At 44.7% G+C, this 24314-nt stretch overlaps 1 protein-coding gene across 1 annotated transcript; it reads left to right on the top strand.

Moving 5' to 3' along the window:
- The first annotated feature begins 7471 nt into the window (after nt 1–7471).
- Nucleotides 7472–23232, top strand: LOC117593364 (tripartite motif-containing protein 16-like). The gene is made up of 6 exons (XM_034288322.1): nt 7472–8128; nt 8519–8614; nt 19791–20024; nt 20269–20428; nt 21504–21563; nt 21759–23232. Exons 1-6 carry the CDS (start codon nt 7535–7537, stop codon nt 22268–22270), a joined length of 1656 nt encoding a protein of 551 aa, XP_034144213.1. The 5' UTR covers nt 7472–7534; the 3' UTR covers nt 22271–23232.
- The last annotated feature ends 1082 nt before the right edge of the window (nt 23233–24314 follow it).

Below are 24314 nucleotides of genomic sequence, written 5' to 3'. Positions count from 1 at the left end.
TGGGTGGAGGTCTGATTTCAAGACTTGACTCATGTAAAGATGAAATACCTCCTAAATTCATTCTTTAAATGTTAATGAGGTTTGTTTTATAAAAAACAACAGTACACATTTTTTCATTTGAATTCAGGCTCATTTTATGAAGTAACAGAGGAAAATGAATTACATCATTGTCATCAACAAGGCTTCCCAAAGTTAATTAATGCATCCATTGATTCTCTCACCACTATCTGGAAGTCACTGTCAGTGAGCAGCAACACTTGACCAGGAAGTATTTACATACCAGCTCAGGTGAAATGCATTTCAGGATTGGCAGGTAGGCTACAGTAAAGGGATGTTTGGCTGTCAGTGACGACTCACAATGACTCCCAATAAGGAAACCAGTGTTGGGTGGAAACATTATAATATAAAACAAACCCTAAATAATGTAGGATGAAAATAACATTATTATTAATTTAATATATATATATAGACTAAAATAGATCTTATCAGAGAAATCATTCACTTTCACTGTCAATGTTTTGCTAAAAATGATGACCTATTAAAAAACAGTGGATAAGCATACTCTATGTTTACGGGGAATTGAAAGATTCATTTCTACCAGTGTGGTGCTTTAATATATACTAATATCATCAGAGCAGGAAGAGAATGCTTGTTTTTTAACCCCGTTTTCCAAAAAGTTGGGACACAGTGGGAAATGTAAAGAAAAACAGAATGCAATGATCATTTAAACTTTACATTCAATAGAAAATTGTATAAAGACAACATATCAAATATTGAAATGGAGAAATGTGATTGTTTTTTGAATAATATATGCCTAATTTGAATTTGATGCCAGCTGGGACAGGGGCAATAACATACTGGAAAGGACTACAGTAGACTACACTCTTCAAAGACAAAGGACAATCAGTGTTGAGCGGGTAGAATTCAATGAAGCTACCAGCTGAAGATGTGTGAAAGGTCTTGTGATGGTAATTCCATCGATCAGAACTTTTAAAGGAGTAAGGACAGAGACAAAGTGCTCTTGGCACAATTAAAAGGTTATTTTCAAATAGAGAGATGCATCAAACTCTTACAAATTAATCATCTGAGGAGTCTCTAACTTAATACATGACAATCATCAGTACTTATAGGGGGAAAAGGGGTGTGGTAAGATGCTGCCCATCTGTCTTGAGTCACACAGGTTTTACCCAAAGGGCGGGCTGTCCCCCCACCTTATCCATCCTGCCATGTTTATTGTTGTGTTTACCTAAGAGGCCAATAGCTCCTACGTCCCTCCAAAGGGCCACATTCCAAAGGAACAAAGGACTGACACCCTGCTTGGTCTAGACAGAAGAACAGATGGTCAAAGTACCTAGTGATGCTGATATTTATACTGATGTGTGTGTCACAATCAAAGAAAATATACTCATACCAGGTAATAGAAAAGCAGAAATTACTCAAATGCATCTTAAAGTTAGTTAGTTAAAAAATTCCATAACAGTCTATTTCTCTAACTTGAGACTGAAGTTCTTAGCCTCTGGTTTGTCTTATATCTGGGTCTTCCACAGGCTTTTCTATCTTTGTTAGAGCATGTTGTCCTTTGCGTTTGAAGACTGTAGTGTACAACTTTCAATGAAATCCTTCAATGGGCAATTTCAAGCAATGTATGGCCATTCTTCAAAACATTGATTGACTGAGGTTTCTTGAGAGAGCTGTTTCTTTTTTTGCCATTTTTGACCTAATATCGACCTTAAGACATGCCAGTCTATTGCATGCTGTGAAAACTCAAAAACAAACACAAAGACAATGTTAAGCTTAATTTAACAAACCAAATAGCTTTCAGTTGTGTTGGATATAATGGGAAGGGATCTAGTGCCAAATTAGCCATTAAACATTATTACTCAAGGATAAGGTATTTTCTATCTTTAATTATACTGCTGTTTTTAGTAATGTGTCCCAATATTTATTTGATTTGAATTAATACACACAAATTATTTTCTTGTTACCTGTTAACTCTGTTAAATTGTTTGTGTACTTTTTGAGAATGTTGTTGCATCACAGTTAGGGTACATAAAAAACATTTTCTTGTAGAACTTGTTTACACTACTTTAACAATCTGTATATTTGTACACATTCATTGTAAAATACTGCATTTATTGCACTTAAAAAATAAAAGCATTTTACTGGTATACGCTGTGGCTGATTACACATGGGGAGGGAAAACGGGGGGATAATCGGGGGGGTTGTAACAATGGTGAGGTTTGTGTATGGTGATCTGTCCTAATGTCTAGTGGTGGGGTTTCCTTAAAAGTAGGGAAGAGTAGAAGAATGTCCCAAACTGGAACTGTTGCCAGTCAGGATTCTAACTGTCCTTGACTGTTGATAGTTCCTTTGCGGTTCCTCTTTGTGAAGTCATGACATAAACCAGCTTTGGAGTGTTTAGTAATTAAAGACCGTAGTTCTCACAACTGGCCTGGAATTGGCAACATTCGTAAGATGTGTAAAGATGACTAGGACTATAAAACAGGGGTATTTGGTGCAGTGTAACCTGATGTTACTTCACCTCTCAGGGCTTCACAATCCTGGACACGTCACCATGGCAACACAGATGGCCAGCACTGCACAATGGTCTCATGTCTCATTGTCTTCACCCAGCAGCCTCTGATCAACCCCTCTATTACTTTGGTCATTCAGCCACTGTGTGACGTTCCACTGGCTCTTTATGAGAGGTTAATTGTGATCTGACAAACCTTCTGCAACTTCAGGGCAGAACTACTAGATGCCTTCTATCAATCCCATCATCGATCCACTCACCCCTACACCCATTCACCTTTTCAAATGTACTCCTTCATCCATCCACTCACCCCTACACCCATTCACCTTTTCAAATGTACTCCTTCATCCATCCACTCACCCCTACACCCATTCACCTTTTCAAATGTACTCCTTCATCCATCCACTCACCCCTACACCCATTCACCTTTTCAAATGTGCTCCTTCATCCATCCACTCACCCCTACACCCATTCACCTTTTCAAATGTACTCCTTCATCCATCCACTCACCCCTACACCCATTCACCTTTTCAAATGTGCTCCTTCATCCATCCACTCACCCCTACACCCATTCACCTTTTCAAATGTACTCCTTCATCCATCCACTCACACCTACACCCATTTAACTCTTCACATCTACTCCTTCATTCATCCATCTATCCGTTCATCCATCCACTCAGTGTCATAGTATTGGAGGTTGGAGGGTAGAGCAAGTAGAAATGAAACATTTCATGATTAACACCACTAATTCTAAACCATTTATAGTTTTTAATTGGTGCCAGACATATTATTTAAAAGTATAATATTCAGTTCTATCATTAGGATATTTTAATTTATCTTTCTAAACTTTTCCATCTATATTTGAGAACCAGTTCACTGGGAGTGGTGTTCAGGGACAACACATTACTGTATGGTTCTTTTTGCTGTGTGTTTCACATATATTGATATCAGACATTATTGTGACAGACACCATTAAATTCCATATTCAATCACTGGCCAATTTATTAGGTACTGTCTAGGTGTTTGTCTAGTATCTGTTAAGACCCTGTTTTATATTGGTCTGCTTCAATGTTAAACCTGTTATGTGTTCAGATATCTCCTTCTGATGTAATACAGTGAGGAGAACAAGTATTTGATACACTGCCGATTTTGCAGGTTTTCCCACTTACAAAGCATGTAGAAGTCTGTAATTGTTATCATAGGTACTCTTCAACTGTGAGTGACAGAATCTAAAACAAAAATCCAGAAAATCACATTGTATGATTTGTAAGTAATTGATTTGCATTTTATTGCATGACATAATTTATTTGATACATCAGAAAAGCAGAACTTAATATTTGGTTCAGAAACCTTTGTTTGCAATTACAGAGATCATACGTTTCCTGTAATGCTTGACCAGGTTTGCACACACTGCAGCAGGGATTTTGGCCCTGTCCTCCATACAGACCTTCTCCAGATCCTTCAGGTTTCAGGGCTGTTGCTGGGCAATATGGACTCCCTCCCTCCAAAGATATTCTATTGGGTTCAGGCCTGGAGACTGGCTAGGCCACTTCAGGACCTTGAGATGCTTCTTACGGAGCCACACCTTAGTTGCCCTGGCTGTGTGTTTCGGGTCGTTGTCATGCTGGAAGACCCAGCCACGACCCATCTTCAATGCTCTTACTGAGGGAAGGAGGTTGTAGCAGCCCTTCAACTTGGAATACACAGGCTTGGGAGTGTTTCCATACGGGTGTACTTTAATTCAGACGAGTGTGCATAACACCAACACCGTGAAAACTCAAAGGAAAAATAACAAAGGCAATTAGCCAGATACAAAATAATCCTTTGACAAATGCACTTTAGCTAGCATCACAAGCTAGCATCACATTGATAACAGCATAGCAGGCAACAGCCATCATGTGAAATTAATCTCTTTACCATTTACATGAACGTATGAAATGAATTCAATAGTACATTACATTGAACCACATACCTCGCTCCGCATATCAAAGGGTGCTAGAGAGTGGTGATCCAGGGAAGGCCGCCACCATTAACTTGGACGTTAGAGAGCTAGCTAGCAACTTTATAAATTATTCTCAAATTATTACTACCAAAACAAATAAAGCACAGAGTGGTATAGCACTTCAAGGAACACTTTAGTTGAAGGTTACAGTAATATTTTCCAATCTCTGACTCTAAACATGCATCGTCTTGTAACGTGCCTTCTCAAGCCTTCGTGTGTTTTTTGTTGAACGAGGGTTGAGAGATTAGTCCCCCATGCAGATAGCATGATGTCAAAATAAAAGTCCCATGAAATAAAAGTATGAAGCAGGATACTCATAATAAAACACTGCTAGTGGTCATCTACAGAGGTTGTTGGCCAAGATCTCGCGATACATGGTCCCATCCTCCCCTCAATACGTTGCAGTTGTCCTGTCGCCTTTGTAGAAAAGCATCCCCAAAGAATGATGTTTCCACCTCCATGCTTCACGGTTGGGATGGTGTTCTTGGGGTTGTACTCATCCTTCTTCCTCCAAACACAGCGAGTGGAGTTAAGACCAAAAAGCTCTATTTTTGTCTCAGCAGACCACATGACCCTTCCTCATTCCTCCTCTGGATCATCCAGATGGTCATTGGCAAACTTCAGACGGGCCTGGATATGTATTGGCTTGAGCAGGGGGATCTTGCGTGAGCTGCAGGATTTCTATCCATGACAGCGTAGTGTGTTACTATTGGTTTTCTTTGAGGCTGTGGTCCCAGCTCTCTTCAGGTCATTGACCAGGTCCTTGCCGTGTAGATCTGGACTGATCCCTCACCTTCCTCATGATCATTGGTGCCCCACAAGGTGAGATCTTGCATGGAGCCCAAGCCCCAGACTTAAACTTCTTCCATTTTCTAATAATTGCGCCAACAGTTGTTGCCTTCTCACCAAGCTGCTTGCCTATTGTCCTGTAGCCCATCCCAGCCTTGTGCAGGTCTACAGTTTTATCCCTGATGTCCTTACACAGCTTTCTAGTCTTGGCCATTGTGGAGAGGTTGGAGACTGTTCGATTGAGTGTGTGGACAGGTGTCTTTTATACAGGTAACAAGTTCAAACAGGTGCAGTTAATACAGGTAATGAGTGGAGAACAGGAGGGCTTCTTAAAGAAAAACTAACAGGTCTGTGAGAGCCGGAATTCTTACTGGTTAGTAGGTGATCTAATACTTATGTCATGCAATAAAATGCTAATTTATTATTTAAAAATCATACAATGTTATTTTCTGGATTTTTGTCATAGATTCCGTCTCTCAGTTGAAGTGTACCTATGATAAAAATGACAGACCTCTGAATGCTTTGTAAGTAGGAAAACCTGCACAATCGGCAGTGTATCAAATACTTGTTCTCCCCACTTTTATTCTTATGTGTTAATCTTATGTGTTAATTTAGTCATAATTGTGTCATTTCCAAATATCTATATAAACCCTAAATACTTGTTACATAGAAGCCAAACAATAATATAAAACTAAAACAATTAGTCCACATTATAAAAGAACACAAACAAAGAAACATTCTATGCACAGTAAACCATATATACATATATATATATACATATCAAAGAAAGGCTTTAAGAGTTAAGGGGTTGGGAAGAAGTTCGCAACAAGTAAAAGCTGTTTTCATAGATTTTAATGGGACTGATGATTTCCTGGCTGTCTCCAACTACCTTCACGTTGATTCTTATCACCCTGTTCAATGGGTTCTGATTTGTTTTCCCTAAAAAAACTAAATTCATTGTTTGTTAAAGACTAAAACAAAAAAACATAGAAATACATGTAATTAGAATGACAGAGAAAGAGAGCGACAAAGACATATGATTCATAACATCATCAATACTTTGATGGTAGACTGATATGTGAAAGGGTCATGCCTGAGTAGTGGTAAATAATAATAATACACAGTCAAAATTGTAATGGAAAATAAGGGAAGACATAAAAAATACATGAAACAAGTGTTGGAACAAAGTGATGACTGTGATGGTAATTCCATCGATCGACACTCTTAAAGGAGTAAGAAACAGAGACAAAATTCTGTAGGCACCATTTTAATATAATTTGCAAATAAGAGAGACGCGTCAACCGCTTACAAACATAATCGTCCGAGGAGTCTCTAACTCAATATAGCTCATTCAACAGTATATATCACATACAAAAAGGGGTGTGGTAAGTTGTTAGCCATCTGTCTTATGTCACATAGGTTTAACCCAAAGGGTGGGCTGTCCCCCCACTTTATCCTTCCTGCCATAATGTTTACTGTTGCGTTTACCTAAAGGGGCAAGCTATCCTCCCCCACATGGGTAACCTTTTCAACAGTAGGAGAAGACTCACAGCATCTGGACAAACAACATGATAGGCAGATTTACGATTAACCCTATAATCTACTGGTGCCGGTCAAGGATGTCCCCCTAGGACAAATACCAGAACCCCTCTCTCACACTCCTCTACCTATCTAAACATGGGTACTCAGTACTTTAACTAGTAACTCATTCATACATGCATAGGACCAAGAATACATCAGTTCAAGAATTTCCACAACAATGACTAAGCTGTATTTTAATGAATGTTTTAAAAGCCGGTGTTGAAGTAATTTCAAAACAAGTTCAGTTAGGATTCAGAGTACTCTATCAGTGCTCTAACTGTCTTCTGCAGTGAACTACTTTAAACATTTTAAAATGGATAATAAAATAAGGAAGAATAAATGCGGGTTTCTGATAGATGCAATATGCTACTTTATTTTGACTGTTACATTTGAGAAGACTGCTCCTCCCTCATGACTTTGTCCGATCACATGACAGGTTTTACCCAGTTTAGCCTAAATAAACTCGCTCAACTTTTGAAGGATTTTTTCACCCTCTCCCTCTGACCTCACCCCCTGACAGAACCAGGAAGTATCCTCCCCCTCACACAAACACACTTCTGAGAAAATGAAACTGATCTACTAAACCACTTCATTGTCTGCCTGTATGAGAGTGAACAACAACCGTCCAAATGGCTCAGCAGGGAGTTCTACTGGACCAGGACCAGTTCTGTTGTTCTGTCTGTCTGGATTTACTGACTGATCCAGTCACAACTGCATGTGGACACAATTACTGTAGGAGTTGTATTAAGGGCTGCTGGGATCAGGATAACCTGAAAGGGGTCTATAGCTGTCCCCAGTGCAGACAGACCTTCACTACAAGGCCAACTCTGAGGAAAAATAACATGTTGGCTGAGGTGGTGGAGAAACTGAAGAAGACAGGACTCCAGACAGTTTCTCCTGCTCTGTTCTCTGCTGGACCTGGAGATGTGGTGTGTGATTTCTGTACTGGGACCAGAAAACAGAAAGCCCTCATGTCCTGTCTGGTGTGTCTGGCTTCTTACTGTGAGACTCACCTCCAACCTCACTATGAAGTAGCTCCATTAAAGAAACACAAGCTGATCAAAGCCACCACACAACTACAGAAGAAGATCTGCTCTCATCATGACAAACTGCTGGAGGTTTTCTGTCGTACTGATCAGCAGTGTATCTGTTATCAGTGTATGATGGGTGAACATAAAGGCCATGATACAGTGTCAGCTGCAGCAGAGAGGACTAAGAAACAGGTAAGACCACAAGTTATTAGTGTGTTATATTCACAGAATTTAAGATGAAGTGGGAACTGGAACTAATGCTGTCTGAAAATCAGGCAATTCAAATGAAATTGATCCACAGCAGAACAAACATGAATATAAAAATTCAAGATTTTGTAAAGATCAACACTTATCATACTGAATATTATTTTATGAGTTCAAAGTTCAGCCATCCTTGATACATGTAGGTCTACTATAAAATCTATCACTATATACATAGCACAATAAAACATGATATTGCAGCAAGACTTCCTCAACACTTTAATCTATATCTTTTATAACCCAAATGTAAAAAAATGTAACTGTGTAAATACTTACTGAACAGATAAATGTTGATACTCATTGAAGAGTGATTCTCTACAGAGACAGCTGAGGATCTGTCGGCAGAAGGTCCATCAGAGAGTCCAGGAGAGAGAGAAGGAGGTGAAGGAGGTCCAACAAGCTATGGAGTCTCTCAAGGTCAGTATTGTTGACAAGAGGAGGCACACCTTTTCACATCTTCAGTCAGAGAGAGGTAGAGGAGCCCCTCTTTAATCCCAATGAGATCACAGGCTCTCTGGGATGTTTTTTTCTGGCCGGTCTCATGCCATCCACACACAGACACTATTGTGATATAGATCTACATCAGAATTATGTTTGACTATTTTTCACTGAAATACTTTCTGAAGGTAAATGAATTATAGTAATGAATAAGACCTTTAATGCTCAATAAATGAGAGCCATTTAAAACTTTTTAAAAAAGTGATAGCTTCAGGTATGTGTCCTAAGCACATCATCATGACAGTACTCTAGCTAAATGGCTTTGAAAACGTTATTAAAACTGACAAGGAGGCATATACACTCACCTAAAGGATTATTAGGAACCCCTGTTCAATTTCTCATTAATGCAATTATCTAATCAACCAATCACATGGCAGTTGCTTCAATGCTTTTAGGGGTGTGGTCCTGGTCAAGACAATCTCCTGAACTCCAAACTGAATGTCAGAATGGGAAAGAAAGGTGATATAAGCAATTTTGAGCGTGGCATGGTTGTTGGTGCCAGATGGGCCGGTCTGAGTATTTCACAATCTGCTCAGTTACTGGGATTTTCACGCACAACCATTTCTAGGGTTTACAAAGAATGGTGTGAAAAGGGAAAAACATCCAGTATGCGGCAGCCCTGTGGGCAAAAATGCCTTGTTGATGCTAGAGGTCAGAGGAGAATGGGCTGCCTGATTCAAATTGATAGAAGAGCAACTTTGACTAAAATAACCACTCGTTACAACCAAGGTATGCAGCAAAGCATTTGTGAAGCCACAACACGCACAACCTTGAGGCGGATGGGCTACAACAGCAGAAGACCCCACCGGGTACCACTCATCTCCACTACAAATAGGACAAAGAGGCTACAATTTGCACAAGCTCACCAAAATTGGACAGTTGAAGACTGGAAGAATGTTGCCTGGTCTGATGAGTCTCGATTTCTGTTGAGACATTCAGATGGTAGAGTCAGAATTTGGCGTAAACAGAATGAGAACATGGATCCATCTTGCCTTATTACCACTGTGCAGGCTGGTGGTGGTCGTGTAATGGTGTGGGGGATGTTTTCTTGGCACACTTTAGTCCCCTTAGTGCCAATTGGGCATCGTTTAAATGCCATGGCCTACCTGAGTATTGTTTCTGACCATGTCCATCCCTTTATGACCACCATGTACCCATCCTTTAATGGCTACTTCCAGCAGGACAATGTCACAAAGCTTGAATCATTTCAAATTGGTTTCTTGAACATGAAAATGAGTTCACTGTACTGAAATGGCCCCCACAGTCACCAGATCTCAACCCAATTGAGCATCTTTGGGATGTGGTGGAACGGGAGCTTCGTGCCCTGGATGTGCATCCCACAAATCTCCATCAACTGCAAGATGCTAACCTTTTAATATGGGCCAACATTTCTAAAGAATGCTTTCAGCACCTTGAATCAATGCCATGTAGAATTAAGGCAGTTCTGAAGGCGAAAGGGGGTCAAACACAGTATTAGTACAGTGTTCCTAATAATCCTTTAGGTGAGTGTATATGCGCTTCCACAATTACTTTTGAAATTATAGTTATTTAGGGCATCATGACAAATTACTCTTATGCATTTTTTTTTGGCTTCCCAACAACATCCTTTAGGCAAGTTGTCTACATTTGTTGTCAAGTGTTTGTTCCTTTACAAAGCAGACCAGCAGCTGAATGTACTTTTCCAAATTAGACACGAGGCTGGTGTGTACACAGACTGCTAGCATGGAAAGTCTCCAGTGTTTTGAATGTGGTGATCTGGGGCACAATTAGTGTCCACACAGAACCCAGGGACATGGAGAACAACCACACAGAACCCGGGGACAGGGAGAACAACCACTCAGAAACCAGGGACAGGGAGAACAACCACTCAGAACCCAGGGACAGGGAGAACAACCACACAGTACCCAGGGACAGGGAGAACAACCACACAGAACCCAGGGACAGGGAGAACAACCACACAGAACCCAGGGACAGGGAGAACAACCACACAGAACACAGGGACAGGGAGAACAACCACTCAGAAACCAGGGACAGGGAGAACAACCACTCAGAACCCAGGGACAGGGAGAACAACCACACAGTACCCAGGGACAGGGAGAACAACCACACAGAACCCAGGGACAGGGAGAACAACCACACAGAACACAGGGACAGGGAGAACAACCACACAGAACCCAGGGACAGGGAGAACAACCACACAGAACCCAGGGACAGGGAGAACAACCACACAGAACCCAGGGACAGGGAGAACAACCAAACAGAACCCAGGGACAGGGAGAACAACCACACAGAACACAGGGACAGGGAGAACAACCACACAGAACACAGGGACAGGGAGAACAACCACACAGAACCCAGGGACAGGGAGAATAACCACACAGAACCCAGGGACAGAGAGAACAACCACACAGAACCCAGGGACAGGGAGAACAACCACACAGAACCCAGGGACAGAGAGAACAACCACACAGAACCCAGGGACAGGGAGAACAACCACACAGAACCCAGGGACAGGGAGAACAACCACACAGAACACAGGGACAGAGAGAACAACCGCTTATAACTACAGGGTGGATTAACCAGCCGGTAGTGGAGGATGGGGAGCTGACCATGGAAACCAGAAGTATCTCTGATGTGGGTGACTGGAGTACAGAGGGAATTAATAAGCCTGCTGGTTGGACAGAGGAGTGGGTCACACAGAGGAAATACAAGTGGAGGAAAAAAGTCTGAAGTGGGAAAGGAAGTCTGGCATCCCAGGAATGTTCACCTGGTCTCAGGGAACAGATCCTGAATAGGGAGGAGGACAATATAGTACCAGGACAGAAGGAAGAGAAGGTTGAGGAGTCAGGTGTAGAGAAGCAATTGTGCAAGTTCTCCCACTTAAAAATATGAGAGACATTTTCATCATAAGTACACTTCAACTATGAGAGACAAAATTAGGGGAAAAAATCCAGAAAATCACATTGTAGGACTTTTTATGAATTTATTGGTAAATTATGGTGGAAAATAAGTATTTGGTCAATAACAAAAGTTAATTTCAATACTTTGTTATATACCCTTTGTTGGCAATGACAGAGGTCAAACATTTTCGGTAAGTCTTCACAAGGTTTTCACACACTGTTGCTGGTATTTTGGCCCATTCCTCAATGCAGATCTCCTCTAGAGCAGTGATGTTTTGGGGCTGTCGCTGGGCAACACGGACTTTCAAGTCCCTCCAAAGATTTTTCTAGGGGGTTGAGATCTGGTGACTGGCTAGGCCACTCCAGGACCTTGAAATGCTTCTTACGAAGCCACTCCTTCGTTGCCCGGGCGGTGTGTTTGGGATCATTGTCTTGCTGAAAGACCCAGCCACGTTTCAACTTCAATGCCCTTGCTAATGAAAGGATGTTTTCACTCAAAATCTAACGATACATGGCCCCATTCATTATTTCCTTTACACGGATCAGTCGTCCTGGTCCCTTTGCAGAAAAACAGCCCCAAAGCATGATGTTTCCACCCCCATGTTTCACAGTAGGTATGGTGTTCTTTGGATGCAACTCAGCATTCCTTCTCCTCCAAACATGACGAGTTGAGTTTTTACCAAAAAGTTATATTTTGGTTTCATCTGACCATATGAAATTCTCCCAATCCTCTTCTAGACCATCCAAATGCTCTCTAGCTAACCTCAGAAGGGCCTGGACATGTACTGGCTTAAGCAGGGGGACACGTCTGGCACTGCAGGATTTGGGTCCCTGGCGGCGTAGTGGGTTACTGATGGTAGCCTTTGTTACTTTGGTCCCAGCTCTCTGCAGGTCATTCACTAGGTCCACCCGTGTGGTTCTGGGATTTCTGCTCACCGTTCTTGTGATCATTTAGACCCCACGGGGTGAGAGGACAGAGGAGCCTCTTAATGAAGAAGTTACAGGTCTGTGAGAGCCAGAAATCTTGCTTGTTTGTATGTGACCAAATACTTATTTTACCAAGGAATTTACCAATGAATTCATTAAAAATCCTACAATGTGATTTTCTGGATTTATTTTTCTCATTTTGTCTCTCATAGTTCAAGTGTACCTATAATGAAAATTACAGGCCTCTCTCATCTTTTTAAGTGGGAGAACTTGCACAATTGGTGGCTGACAAAATACTTTTTTGCCCCACTGTATACTTCTGGACTAGGTTAAATACTCTGGACACTTCGGGAGTTTTTCCTAGCCACTGAAAATCTACACTACTGTTGTTAGCTCCTTGGGGTTTAAGGCTGGGTGTTTTTGTAAAAGCACTTTGTGACAACTGCTGTTGTATAAAGGGCTATATAAATAAATGTGATTGATTGATTGAACCACACTCTGGCATGACTACACTGGCCAACTGAACATCCTTCTGGTTCTGACAATAAATATGAACATTCAAGATATGTGCTACACATTACAACACATAATCTTGTATATGTTTTATAGAAAACTGCTATACAGCAACATTTCATGTTCTCCCTGGCTGTCTGATCCTGCTGTGACAAGGACCTTGTCATGGTCACCATTTGATCCTGCTGAAATGCAGTACAGAATATGACATGAATAGCTTGATCAACATTGATGCCTGCAGTACCCAATGGAAATGTTGAGGAATGTGTAAGGAATTACATATATAACGTTTGCTAACTTTTCAACTATTAAGAGTCAACTATTAAGCTAATCTGTTAGCCAACTTTATCTTCTAATTCCTCAGCTAGCTAGCTGTAGCACTCACTACAAACTGGAGTGAGACGTTGTTCTGTGGGACAAGGAACCTCCAAGTCTTCCAGGGGGATAGTTCTGGGGCAGTGAGTGGTTCAAGGTTCTAGGGAGGGATCTGTGCTCAGAGGAGTGGGTCTAGAAGAACTAAGAGTGTCACAAGGTGGTGTCGATGCTGACAAAGTGGAGGTGGCTCTGCCAAGTGTCATACAGAGGGAGGGAGCTGATCAATAACAACCTGGTGTCATCTTCCTTATGTCTTAAACTGTTGTTTCTTAACTAGGGATGCAGCGATTAACCTATGTCACTATTAACCACGATTTAAAACATCATGGTTTTGTAAACGTTTAGCTACACCGAGTGTTTGTTCTCACTATCAAAAAAGGGACATTACGGTACATTACTTTTCTATTGACAACAGTTGCACAGTGAAGGAAATTAAACAAAAACTGCCGGTGCAACCTGCAGACGGAACGAAAATGAAGTTACACCAGCTTAAAATGCCATGCAGGACACTCTGTCATGAGAGCAGCATTTGTGTTTGAGGGGGACTACCTAAATGAGCAAAACAATGGCAGAGGGACCAACCATTGATGCTCTGTACCCACCGAAAACATGCCTCAAGTCTTAGTGTGGGAGCATTTTGGATACGTAGAGAATGATCATGGGGTTGTTCAAGACAACGGAAATCCTAAATGCAAAACTTGCAGAAAAAAAGGTTCCAATACCTCAAATTTCATTCAACATCTTCAAGATCACAATCCATCTTTACACGCCCAAGTAAAGGTTTACTATGAAGACAAATTGTCACGGCTTCGGTGGGTGGAACAAGGAGGAGCAGGAGAATGGCGTGGTAGAAGGATATTTATTACTATCCAGTGTAAACACGTATATATGTATCTAGAGACACGAAGCGTAGCACAGCTCTTGCAACATAGTCAGAGACAATCACACACAAAGACAGAGGGAGCAGAGGGAACATATATACCGGGGGAAACAGCGTTGATGAGGAACAGGTGCACTAAACAAGACACAGGTGAAATGTATGATGAGACGGTGGTGTCAGAAGGCCGGTGACGTCGACCGCTGGGGCCCGCCCGCTGCAGGGGGAGGTGAACCAGCAGAGGTCGCAGTTGTCACAGTACCCCCCCTTAGCCGCGCAACGACATCGGCCCCGGGGCCGACCCGTGGGGCACGGAGCAGGGCGATCCGGCCGACGCTGATGGAAGTCGCGGACAAGGACGGGAGCCAGGACGTCCTTCACCGGAACCCAGCTCCGCTCCTCCGGGCCGTACCCCTCCCACTCCACGAGGTACTGGAGGCCCCCCGCCCGGCGCCTCGAGTCGATGATGGAGCGGACAGAGTACGCCGGGGCCCCCTCGATGTCCAAAGGGGGAGGAGGAACCTCCCGCACCTCACACCCCTGAAGGGGACCAGCCACCACCGGCCTGAGGAGAGACACATGGAACGAGGGGTTAATACGGTAGTCGGGGGGAAGGCGTAACCGATATGTTACCTCGTTGACTCTCCTAAGGACTTTAAAGGGCCCCACAAACCGCGGGGCCAGCTTCCGGCAGGGCAGGCGGAGGGGCAGGTCCCTGGACGAGAGCCAGACCCGGTCGCCCGGCCGATACACCGGGGCCTCCCCGCGGTGGCGGTCCGCAGAGATTTTTTGACGGCGGACAGCGAGCTGGAGGCGGGCTTGTACTGCCTCCCATGTGCCCGCTGCCCGCCGGAACCAGTCGTCCACCGCAGGGGTACCGGTCTGGCTCGGCGTCCAGGGCGCCAGGACCGGCTGGTAGCCCAGTACGCACTGGAATGGCGACACGCCCGTGGAGGAGTGGTGCAGAGAATTCAGTGCATATTCTGCCCATGGCAGAAACTCTGCCCACTCCCCCGGCCGGTCCTGGCAGTAGGACCGGAGGAACCTACCCACTTCCTGGTTCACCCGCTCCACCTGCCCGTTGGACTGGGGATGGTAGCCCGAGGTCAGGCTGACCGAGATCCCCAGGTGCTGCATAAATGCTTTCCACACCCTGGATGTGAATTGGGGACCCCGGTCAGACACGATGTCCTCGGGCACCCCATAGTGCCGGAAGACGTGTGTAAACAGGGCCTCCGCGGTCTGTAGGGCAGTAGGAAGGCCGGGCAGAGGCAAGAGGCGGCAGGACTTCGAGAACCGATCCACAACGACCAGGATGGTGGTATGGCCCTGGGAAGGGGGGAGATCAGTCAAAAAATCAATGGATAGGTGGGACCATGGTCGTTGTGGAATGGGCAAGGGGTGCAACTTGCCCACAGGTAGGTGCCGGGGTGCCTTACTCTGGGCGCACACCGAGCAGGAAGAGACGTATACCCTCACGTCCTTGGCTAAAGTGGGCCACCAGTACTTACCGGCCAGGGCGCGCACTGTTGGCCCGATGCCAGGATGACCGGAGGAGGGAGATGTATGCGCCCAGTAGATGAGGCGGTCGCGGACAGACGCCGGCACATACGTACGGCCCTCAGGGCATGTGGGCGGAGAGGGCTCGTCGCGCTGCGCTCTGGCGATGTCCGCGTCCAGTTCCCATTCTACGGGTGCCACGATGCATGACTCCGGGAGCACAGGAGCATCATCCACTGGCCTCTCCTCCGTGTCATGCTGGCGGGACAGCGCGTCAGCCCCGACGTTCTTACTCCCCGGCCTGTAGGTAAGAGTAAACATAAACCGGGTGAAGAACATAGCCCACCTTTCCTGGCGAGGGGTCAGCCTCCTCGCTGCCCGCATGTACTCCAGGTTCCGGTGGTCAGTCCAGACGAGGAAAGGGTGTTTAGCCCCCTCTAACCAGTGCCTCCACGCCGACAGAGCTCGAACCACGGCCAGCAGCTCATGATCACCTATGTCGTAGTTCCGCTCCGCCGCACTGAGCTTCTGGGAGAAGAAGGCACAGGGACGGAGCGTGTTACGACACCCCGTCCGTTGGGTGAGGATGGCACCGAGCCCACAATCGGACGCGTCCACCTCCACGATGAACTGGAGTGACGGGTCGGGATGGGCCAGGACCGGAGCGGTGGTGAAACGGTGTTTCAGTTCCACAAACGCCCGCTCCGCTTCCACGGTCCACCGCAACCGGGTCGCCCCCCCCTTCAGAAGGGAGGTGATCGGAGCCGCGACCTGGCTAAAGCCCCGGATAAACCTCCTGTAGTAGGTAGAGAAGCCTAAGAAACGTTGCACATCCTTAACCGTGGTTGGGGTCAGCCAATTACGCACGGCGTCAATGTGAGGCTCCTCCATAGCCACACCCGTGCTGGAAAAGCGATAACCCAGGAAGGACACAGACGACTGGAAAAACAGACACTTCTCGGCTTTAACGTACAGGTCATGCTCCAGCAGTCGAGCCAGCACTCTGCGCACTAACGAGACATGCTTGGCGCGGGTGGCAGTGTATATCAAGATGTCATCGACACCACCACGCCTTCGCATAACAAGTCCCGGAATACGTCGTTAACGAAGGACTGGAAGACTGAGGGAGCATTCATCAACCCGTACGGCATCACTAAATACTCGTAATGGCCGGACGTGGTACTAAAGGCCGTTTTCCACTCGTCTCCTTCCCGGATACGCACCAGGTTATAGGCACTCCTGAGGTCTAATTTAGTGAAAAAGCGGGCCCCGTGCATCTTCTCCACCTCCGCAGAGATCAAAGGGAGAGGGTAGCGGAACGGGATGGTGATCTTGTTCAGCGCCCGGTAATCGATGCACGGGCGCAAACCACCGTCCTTCTTTTTCACAAAAAAGAAACTCGAGGAGACCTGTGACTTGGAGGGCCTAATGTAGCCCTGTTCCAACGCTTCCGTAACGTACGCGCCCATGGTTTCCGTTTCGGTGCGGGACAGTGGATACACGTGACCCTTCGGGAGTGCGGCTCCGTCAACGAGGTCTATCGCACAATCCCCCGGCCAGTGTGGTGGCAACACAGCGGCCTTAGCCTTGGAAAAGACCGCAGCCAAGTCCCTGTATTCGGGGGGAATGGGCACGGCGGGAGCACTGTCTGGACTTTCCACCGAGGTCGAGCCAACGGAAACACCCAAACACCTACCCTGGCACTTCCGCGACCACCCCGACAGACGTCGACTAGACCAGGAGATGACGGGGTCATGTAGGGACAACCAGGGGAAACCTAAAACGACTGGGAACGTTGGTGAGTCGATTACGTGAAATGAAATGGTTTCGCTGTGTCGGTTGTCGGTAATCAGGAGGAGGGGAACAGTGCAACTTGTGACCAGACCTGACCCTAGTGGCCGGCTGTCTAAAGCTCTCACGGGCAGGGGGGTGGCGAGGACCTGGAGGGGTATGCTTGACCGCAGGGCAAAAGACCTATCCATGAAATTCCCGGCTGCGCCTGAGTCTACCAGCGCCTTACACCGGGAAAGCAGCGGAAAGCCGGGGAACCTAACAGGGACAGTGCACATAGAGAGGGAAGAGGTTAGTGGCGAATGTGCATGTGCTACCTGGGGTGATGCGGAAGTGCCCTGCCTGTCGCCTCTCGACTCGGGGAGGGAGGTGCGGAGCGGCGCGGTTGTACGGCCTCGTCTCCTCTTGGAGGCACTCCGCACCTCTCCTCCCCGACACCTGCCCGACAGCGCAGCCGCCCCCAGGTCCATGGGGACGGCGGCGTATGGTTGGCAGGGTGGAACGGGCGGGCCTCTTCCGGGACGTCCTCGGGCAGCTAGCAGGTTGTCGAGACGGATGGAGATGTCCGCCAGTTGGTCGAAGGAGAGGGACACGTCTCGACAAGCCAGCTCCCTCCGGACGTCCTCGCGAAGGCTACACCGGTAGTGGTCGATCAGAGCCCGCTCGTTCCACCCCGATCCTGCAGCCAGGGTCCGGAACTCCAGAGCGAACTCCTGCGCCGATCTCGTCTCCTGCCGTAGGTGGAACAGTCGTTCACCCGCCTCTCTCCCTTCGTGCGGATGGTCAAACACGACTCGGAAGCGGCGGGTGAACTCAGCGTAGCTGCCCTGGGTAAGTCGTTACTCCCCAACTCTGTTGACTACCCATAACTTTTCACAGAGTCTAAAGTTAGGAGTGATACACCCATTTTTTTAAAAGTAACTCCTAAATCAGCAGGTTTGGAACTACCTTTAGCCTTAGGATGTTTTGTGAATATGACCCCTGTTCTTTAATAGCTGGTTGGGTCAGATTGACACTGGAGTCGGGGAGGAGACTCATTTCTAGGACAGTCTGTCCAACATATGTTTTCTGTATATGACCGGGTGATGCTGCTAATGTCCTTGTTGGTAAATGTGTGTGAGGTTGGGGATATTTTTGTCTGGAGATGAGGGTTGGGGGCTACAGACCCTCAGATGTGGGGTAATGCGGTAATCCAGCATTGACCATCTGGCTATCACCCTGGACATAGACATCTCCACCCTTCTTGTCAAACAGAAACACGTAATAACTTTCCCAAGCTCCCTCACCCGCTCCACCCAGACCTTCTCACTCAACATCGATGGTTCCATCGACACCCCCTCCTTCCAGGTCCACAACCTTGGAATCATCCGTGACCCCACCCTCTCGTTCCTCACTCACGTCAACCAAGTTGACTAAAACTGCCTTTTTCCATCTCAAGAACATTGCCCGCATTCGGCCCTTCCTTTGTTCTGCCGCTGCCGAAACACTCATCCAAACCCTCATAATGTCCAGATTTGACTACTCGATCCTCTGCGGGTCACCCAAAAAAATCCTCAATAAACCTCAATACGTCCAGAACTCCCCCGCCCGCATGTTCACCTCCACCCGTCACCGAGATCACATCACCCTTGTTCTCCACAACCTAATTTGGCCACCGGTCAAATATATGATTGATTTTAAAATACTACTAACCACCTACAAAGTCATAAATAACCTGCCCCCCCCCTTCCTTCTCCAACCTGCCACACCCCTACCTGATGCCTCAGGTCTGCGGACACAACTACTCTTAAAACCACCAGGACCAAGTTCCGGACCTGGGGCGACAGGGCCTTTTCAGCTGCTGCACCCCAACTCTGGAACGCCCTCCCCAGCTACATCCATCAGGCAAACATCCTTCAAACAGGCCCTCAAAACCCACCTCTTCAAACTTGCGTTCGGCAGTTAACCTCCTTCCCTCTTCTTGCCTTCCCTCCACCTCATGATTCCCTAGTTTGAACCACCTATTTCTTGTTTATTTTATAAATATTCCTTTTATTATTATTATTAATAATGTTGTGTTTGTCTACAGTGAACTGAGATGATGCCAAGATAAGTCAAAGTGTGTGTGTGTAGCAGATGGTGGGATGTATGGGGAATTCTTAGATCGATTAAGTTGTCTTTTATTTAGATCTTTTGACTAAAAATATGTCAATAAAATCTCTCTCTTTCTTAGCGCTCTGCACAGAGAGCAGTGGAGGACAGTGAGACGATCTTTACTGAGCTGATCCGTTCCATAGAGAGAAAACGCTCTGAGGTGAAGGAGCTGATCAGAGCCAAAGAGAAAATTAAAGTGAGCCAAGCTAAAGGACTCCTGGAGAAACTGAAGCAGGAGATAGCTGACCTGAGGAGGAGAAGCACTGAGCTGGAGCAGATCTTACATACAGAGGATAACATCAATATCCTCCAGGTAACTAAACTGACTTGATACAAGTGATATGAAATTAACTTAAAATTAAACCAATCACCCTGATCTGTTATGTTGTCTATATTCTGTCTGTGTTTGTGTATAATATATCTTCCTTTTAGATAATAACATTTTCAATATGATATATATTGACTCAACGTAAATACATAAGGTAAATTAATTATACATATTGGCTCTCTCTCCCCTTCTCTCCCTTTCACCCCTCTGTATTTCTGTCTCCATCTAGAGATACACTGGTACTGGAGAGAGACTGTTATCTTCAGACTTACCCAGCATCACTGTCCGTCCTCTTCAGTACTTTGGAGATGTGGGTAAGACTGTCTCTGATCTGAGAGAGAAACTGGAAGACGTCCTTAAAGGAGAATGGACCAAGATCTCCACTATAGGTTTGTTAATAATCAGAACATTACACTTTAGACACATAGGTGGAAATCCCGGGGGGGGCAGGGGGGACATGACCCCCCCATCCTGGGGAAAACTATGATTTGTCCCCCCCCCAATATATACATGTAAACATAACTATATAATTTCAATAATAGTAATAAGACGCAATCAAAGAACATGTGCTGATTATAGACTCTTTATAGTGGGTTTAAGTTTCAACAAAATGCGACACCCCGCCCTTTGCCTCACAGTGGTTTGATCCACTGCCCCCCAGCCCTTAGCAGTAGCACATCCTGCAGGTACAGTACATGTGGGAATCTGTCACATTTCTTTACTTCTACTACTCAATACAATAAAACACATTTATAACCATCACCAGCCAACATTTCTCACTGCACTGAATTACAGGTTACACTTTATGTTAGCTAGTGGTTAGCTGGTGGATTTGCTAGCAAGCTACAGTACCATCAACCAGCATTTGCAACTGTTTTAATTCAAGTCAATGAGAGAAGCTTGCAGTGCAGTGTATGTAGTGGTCCTTAGTTGGCAAGTGTTCTAGTCAACCGTCTGAAAGGCCGTCAATACATGTAGCTAACATCCGACGAATCTAGTAAATGTGTTTTATGTTGGTAGGGTTCACACACAATAGCTACATTTTCAGAGCTACAGTAGCGAGCAAACTGATGGTTCAAACTAAAACAGTATTACAGCACAACTTTTGGTGTTCCCTTCAAAAATTGCTCTTCAGAAACTGTTATGTAATTGTCCCCTCCAAACTTGATATCAGATTTTCACCAATGTTTAGACACCTCAAACTGTGTTCTGGACCACAAAACAAATCCCACTTTTTTTTTTCTTTTCTTCATTGGAACCCTCTAATCAGGCACTCTAATCAGGCCCTCTAATCAGGGTTCAAGAATTGATGAGGTAAAAAAAACAAACAGCAGGATATGGACCTTGTAGGGGAAGAGTTATAGGCCCTTGCTTTAGTCCACTGAAAGTTCCTGACTAGTCATGTACATGATTAATATGGTATGATATTATTCCCTCTCTGTGAATGTGTTTGTATTTCTATAGTGAATAGAGTGGATGTTTTACTGCCTCCAGACCCCAAGATCAGACAACAGTTCTTACAATGTGAGTCTGTTTTATTAAAAAGGAATCTTAAAACAATCTTAACTATGCCTTTTTATATACATTTAAATAATGGAAATAATCCAGACAGGGAAACTTTTTGATTTGATCTCTGATTTAATCACAGACAGAGTAGAAACCGTATCTGACTTAACTAAATTTTCTAACTTCCCTCATTGAACTCTGCTCTTCTCCCAGATTCCTGTCAGCTCACACTGGACCCAAACACAGTAAATAAACATCTCTCTCTGTCTAAAAGGAACAGAAAGGTTTCTGTTAAACACCCAGTCCAACCATATCCTTACCATCCAGACAGATTTACTACGAGCTGGATGGTTCTGTGTAGAGAGGGTCTGACTGAATGCTGTTACTGGGAGGTGGAGTGGAGAGGGGAATGTGCTTTTATAGCAGTCTCATATAAAGACATCAGCAGGACAGGTAATGAATTTGGATACTGTAACAAATCTTGGAGTTTGTGTATTTATGGTGATTATTCTTTCAGACACAATAATGTTGAGACTAAAGTATCAGGCCCTAAATCCTCCAGAATAGGAGTCTACCTGGATCACAAGGCAGGTACTCTGTCCTTCTACAGCGTCTCTGACACAATGACCCTCCTCCACAGAGTACAGACCACATTCACTCAGCCCCTCTATCCTGGGTTTTGTCTCTATTATGATAATGACAGTGCTGAACTGTGTAAAGTATAGTTGGTGGTCAGATAGTAACATATGTAACTGTTTGAACGGTTCATAAACGAATACTTAACTCAGTGGGTACAGAACAATGTTTACCTTTTGTTGCCTTACAGCCTGAAATGAAAAAAATGACAACATAAAATTTGACTTTGTCCGGCCTTTATTAATATACAGTAGTCCACAATACCAAGTGAAAAAATAAATCTAAAGAACTCTTAAAAACACAATTTGGGTAAGTGAACACCCCCCTTACTTAATAATTGGCAGAACCACATTTTGCTTGAATTTCAGCCATGAGTCTCTTTGAATACATCTATTACATTTGCACTTTTAAGACTGTGCAATATTTGTCCATTCCTCCTTGAAGAGTTGTTCAAATTCAGTTAAATTGCATGGTGATCACTTATGGACTGCAATCTTCAAGTCATTACTGTCAGGGGCGGAATCAAAAAGCAGACAAGGACAGTGAAGGGAGATTTAATCGACAAACGGAAAGGTTTAGGAGGTGAGTATGGACGGAGTGCTGGCAGGCAGAAAGGCGTGCAGACGGTTACAGGTGTCCAGGTAGACAGGAAGGGGAATGCAGGTAAGGGCGTGGTAGTTCATTTGGTCGTGGAGGCAGAGTCCAGGTAATCAAAGTACGACTAATGATCCGGCAGGGACGAGACGTCAGAGCTCCGCTTGAGTGCTGCCGGTAAGTGGTGGAATCGGAAACAGGTGTGTGATGACCAAGCGGAAACAGCTGGTACCGGCATCACCCTGGAGTTGACGCCACGCCCCCTAACAGGTTGCCAGGACGACCAAAACAGAGACACATAAACAGACAAGAACAAATATCCACACACACACTCAATCACGGAGGAGGGACCGTGACAATTACACAGATTCTCATGGAATTGGGTCAGGGCACTGACTAAGCCACTCAAGGACATTCAATCAATCAAACATTTTCTGATGTTTTCTTTCTTCACTTGGATATTGTGGGTGAAGGAACCGAAAAATGTCAATTCTATGTCTATTTGCACATTCAATGATTCTTCATTATTTATTATAGACATGTAAATTGTTGAAGTTTAACACTTCTAAGGAGAATGAACACACCAGGAGTCAGGTCTATTCTGTACCCGTATCATCCGTTCATTACAGAAGCTTCTGGAGACTGTAAGGGAAATGTCTTTAATAATGTATTCTAACTGATTAAACGACTGAGCAACTGTTTAGATGAGAAAAGGAATGCTGATTGTGCTGTGGGAAAGGAAGTATGAGGTGTTGAGGTAAACATGAAGCTCCAGCAGGACGGAGAAGATACACAACAGGGGGTAGGAAGGATAAGGAACATAGGTTGTTTTATGGTGCAACCATGTGGATTCCTAACCCCACCCATTTCTCTATAAGTATTGAATGTATTTCCCAATGCTTTAGAGACTCCTCTGATGATTATGTCTGTAAGCGGTTGACGCGTCTCTCATATTTGCATAATATTTAATAAAACTGTTAGAATGTGCCAAGAGATGTGACTTGTGTTACTGCTGATATTCAGACGTTGTTGGGGCTGCCGTCTTGTGATGGTAATTCCATGTATTTTACATGTTTCTATGGTGGGCTGTATGTCCACAAAAGGTGAGCATTTTGAAAGAGGGTGATGGCCTTCTATACCCACTGCAATCTATTCATCTCTCTGAGATATGCCTGCGTTGTATCTATTCATCTGGATTTGACACAGACAGCGCTGTACCTGCTGGTTAGACCTCACGTTCGTAAGGGAGGAATGAACCGCTGTAATTTACGTTTGTTGGGTTACAAAGCCATTCCAAAGAATCCTGGCGATCCTGTTTCATGCCATTTGGCAGAACCTATCTACGTTAAAAAGGGCTTGGTAAATGTACTCTTTGACTCTCTGAGACATAAATACTGGCTAGCTAATAACTTTCTTCAATTAAATAACACAAAAACAGAAATTGTTGTATTTAGCCCCACAGACTCCACCAAAGTTATTGTTAAAAACGTAGGGCCTCTATCTATCAATGTACATAGGTATGCAGAAAATCTCTGGATT

Source organism: Esox lucius, chromosome 19 (assembly GCF_011004845.1).
Source record: "Esox lucius isolate fEsoLuc1 chromosome 19, fEsoLuc1.pri, whole genome shotgun sequence".
Taxonomy (NCBI): domain Eukaryota; kingdom Metazoa; phylum Chordata; class Actinopteri; order Esociformes; family Esocidae; genus Esox; species Esox lucius.
The sequence above is the reverse complement of the archived record's forward strand: the minus strand, read 5'-3'. Positions and strand labels throughout refer to the sequence as shown.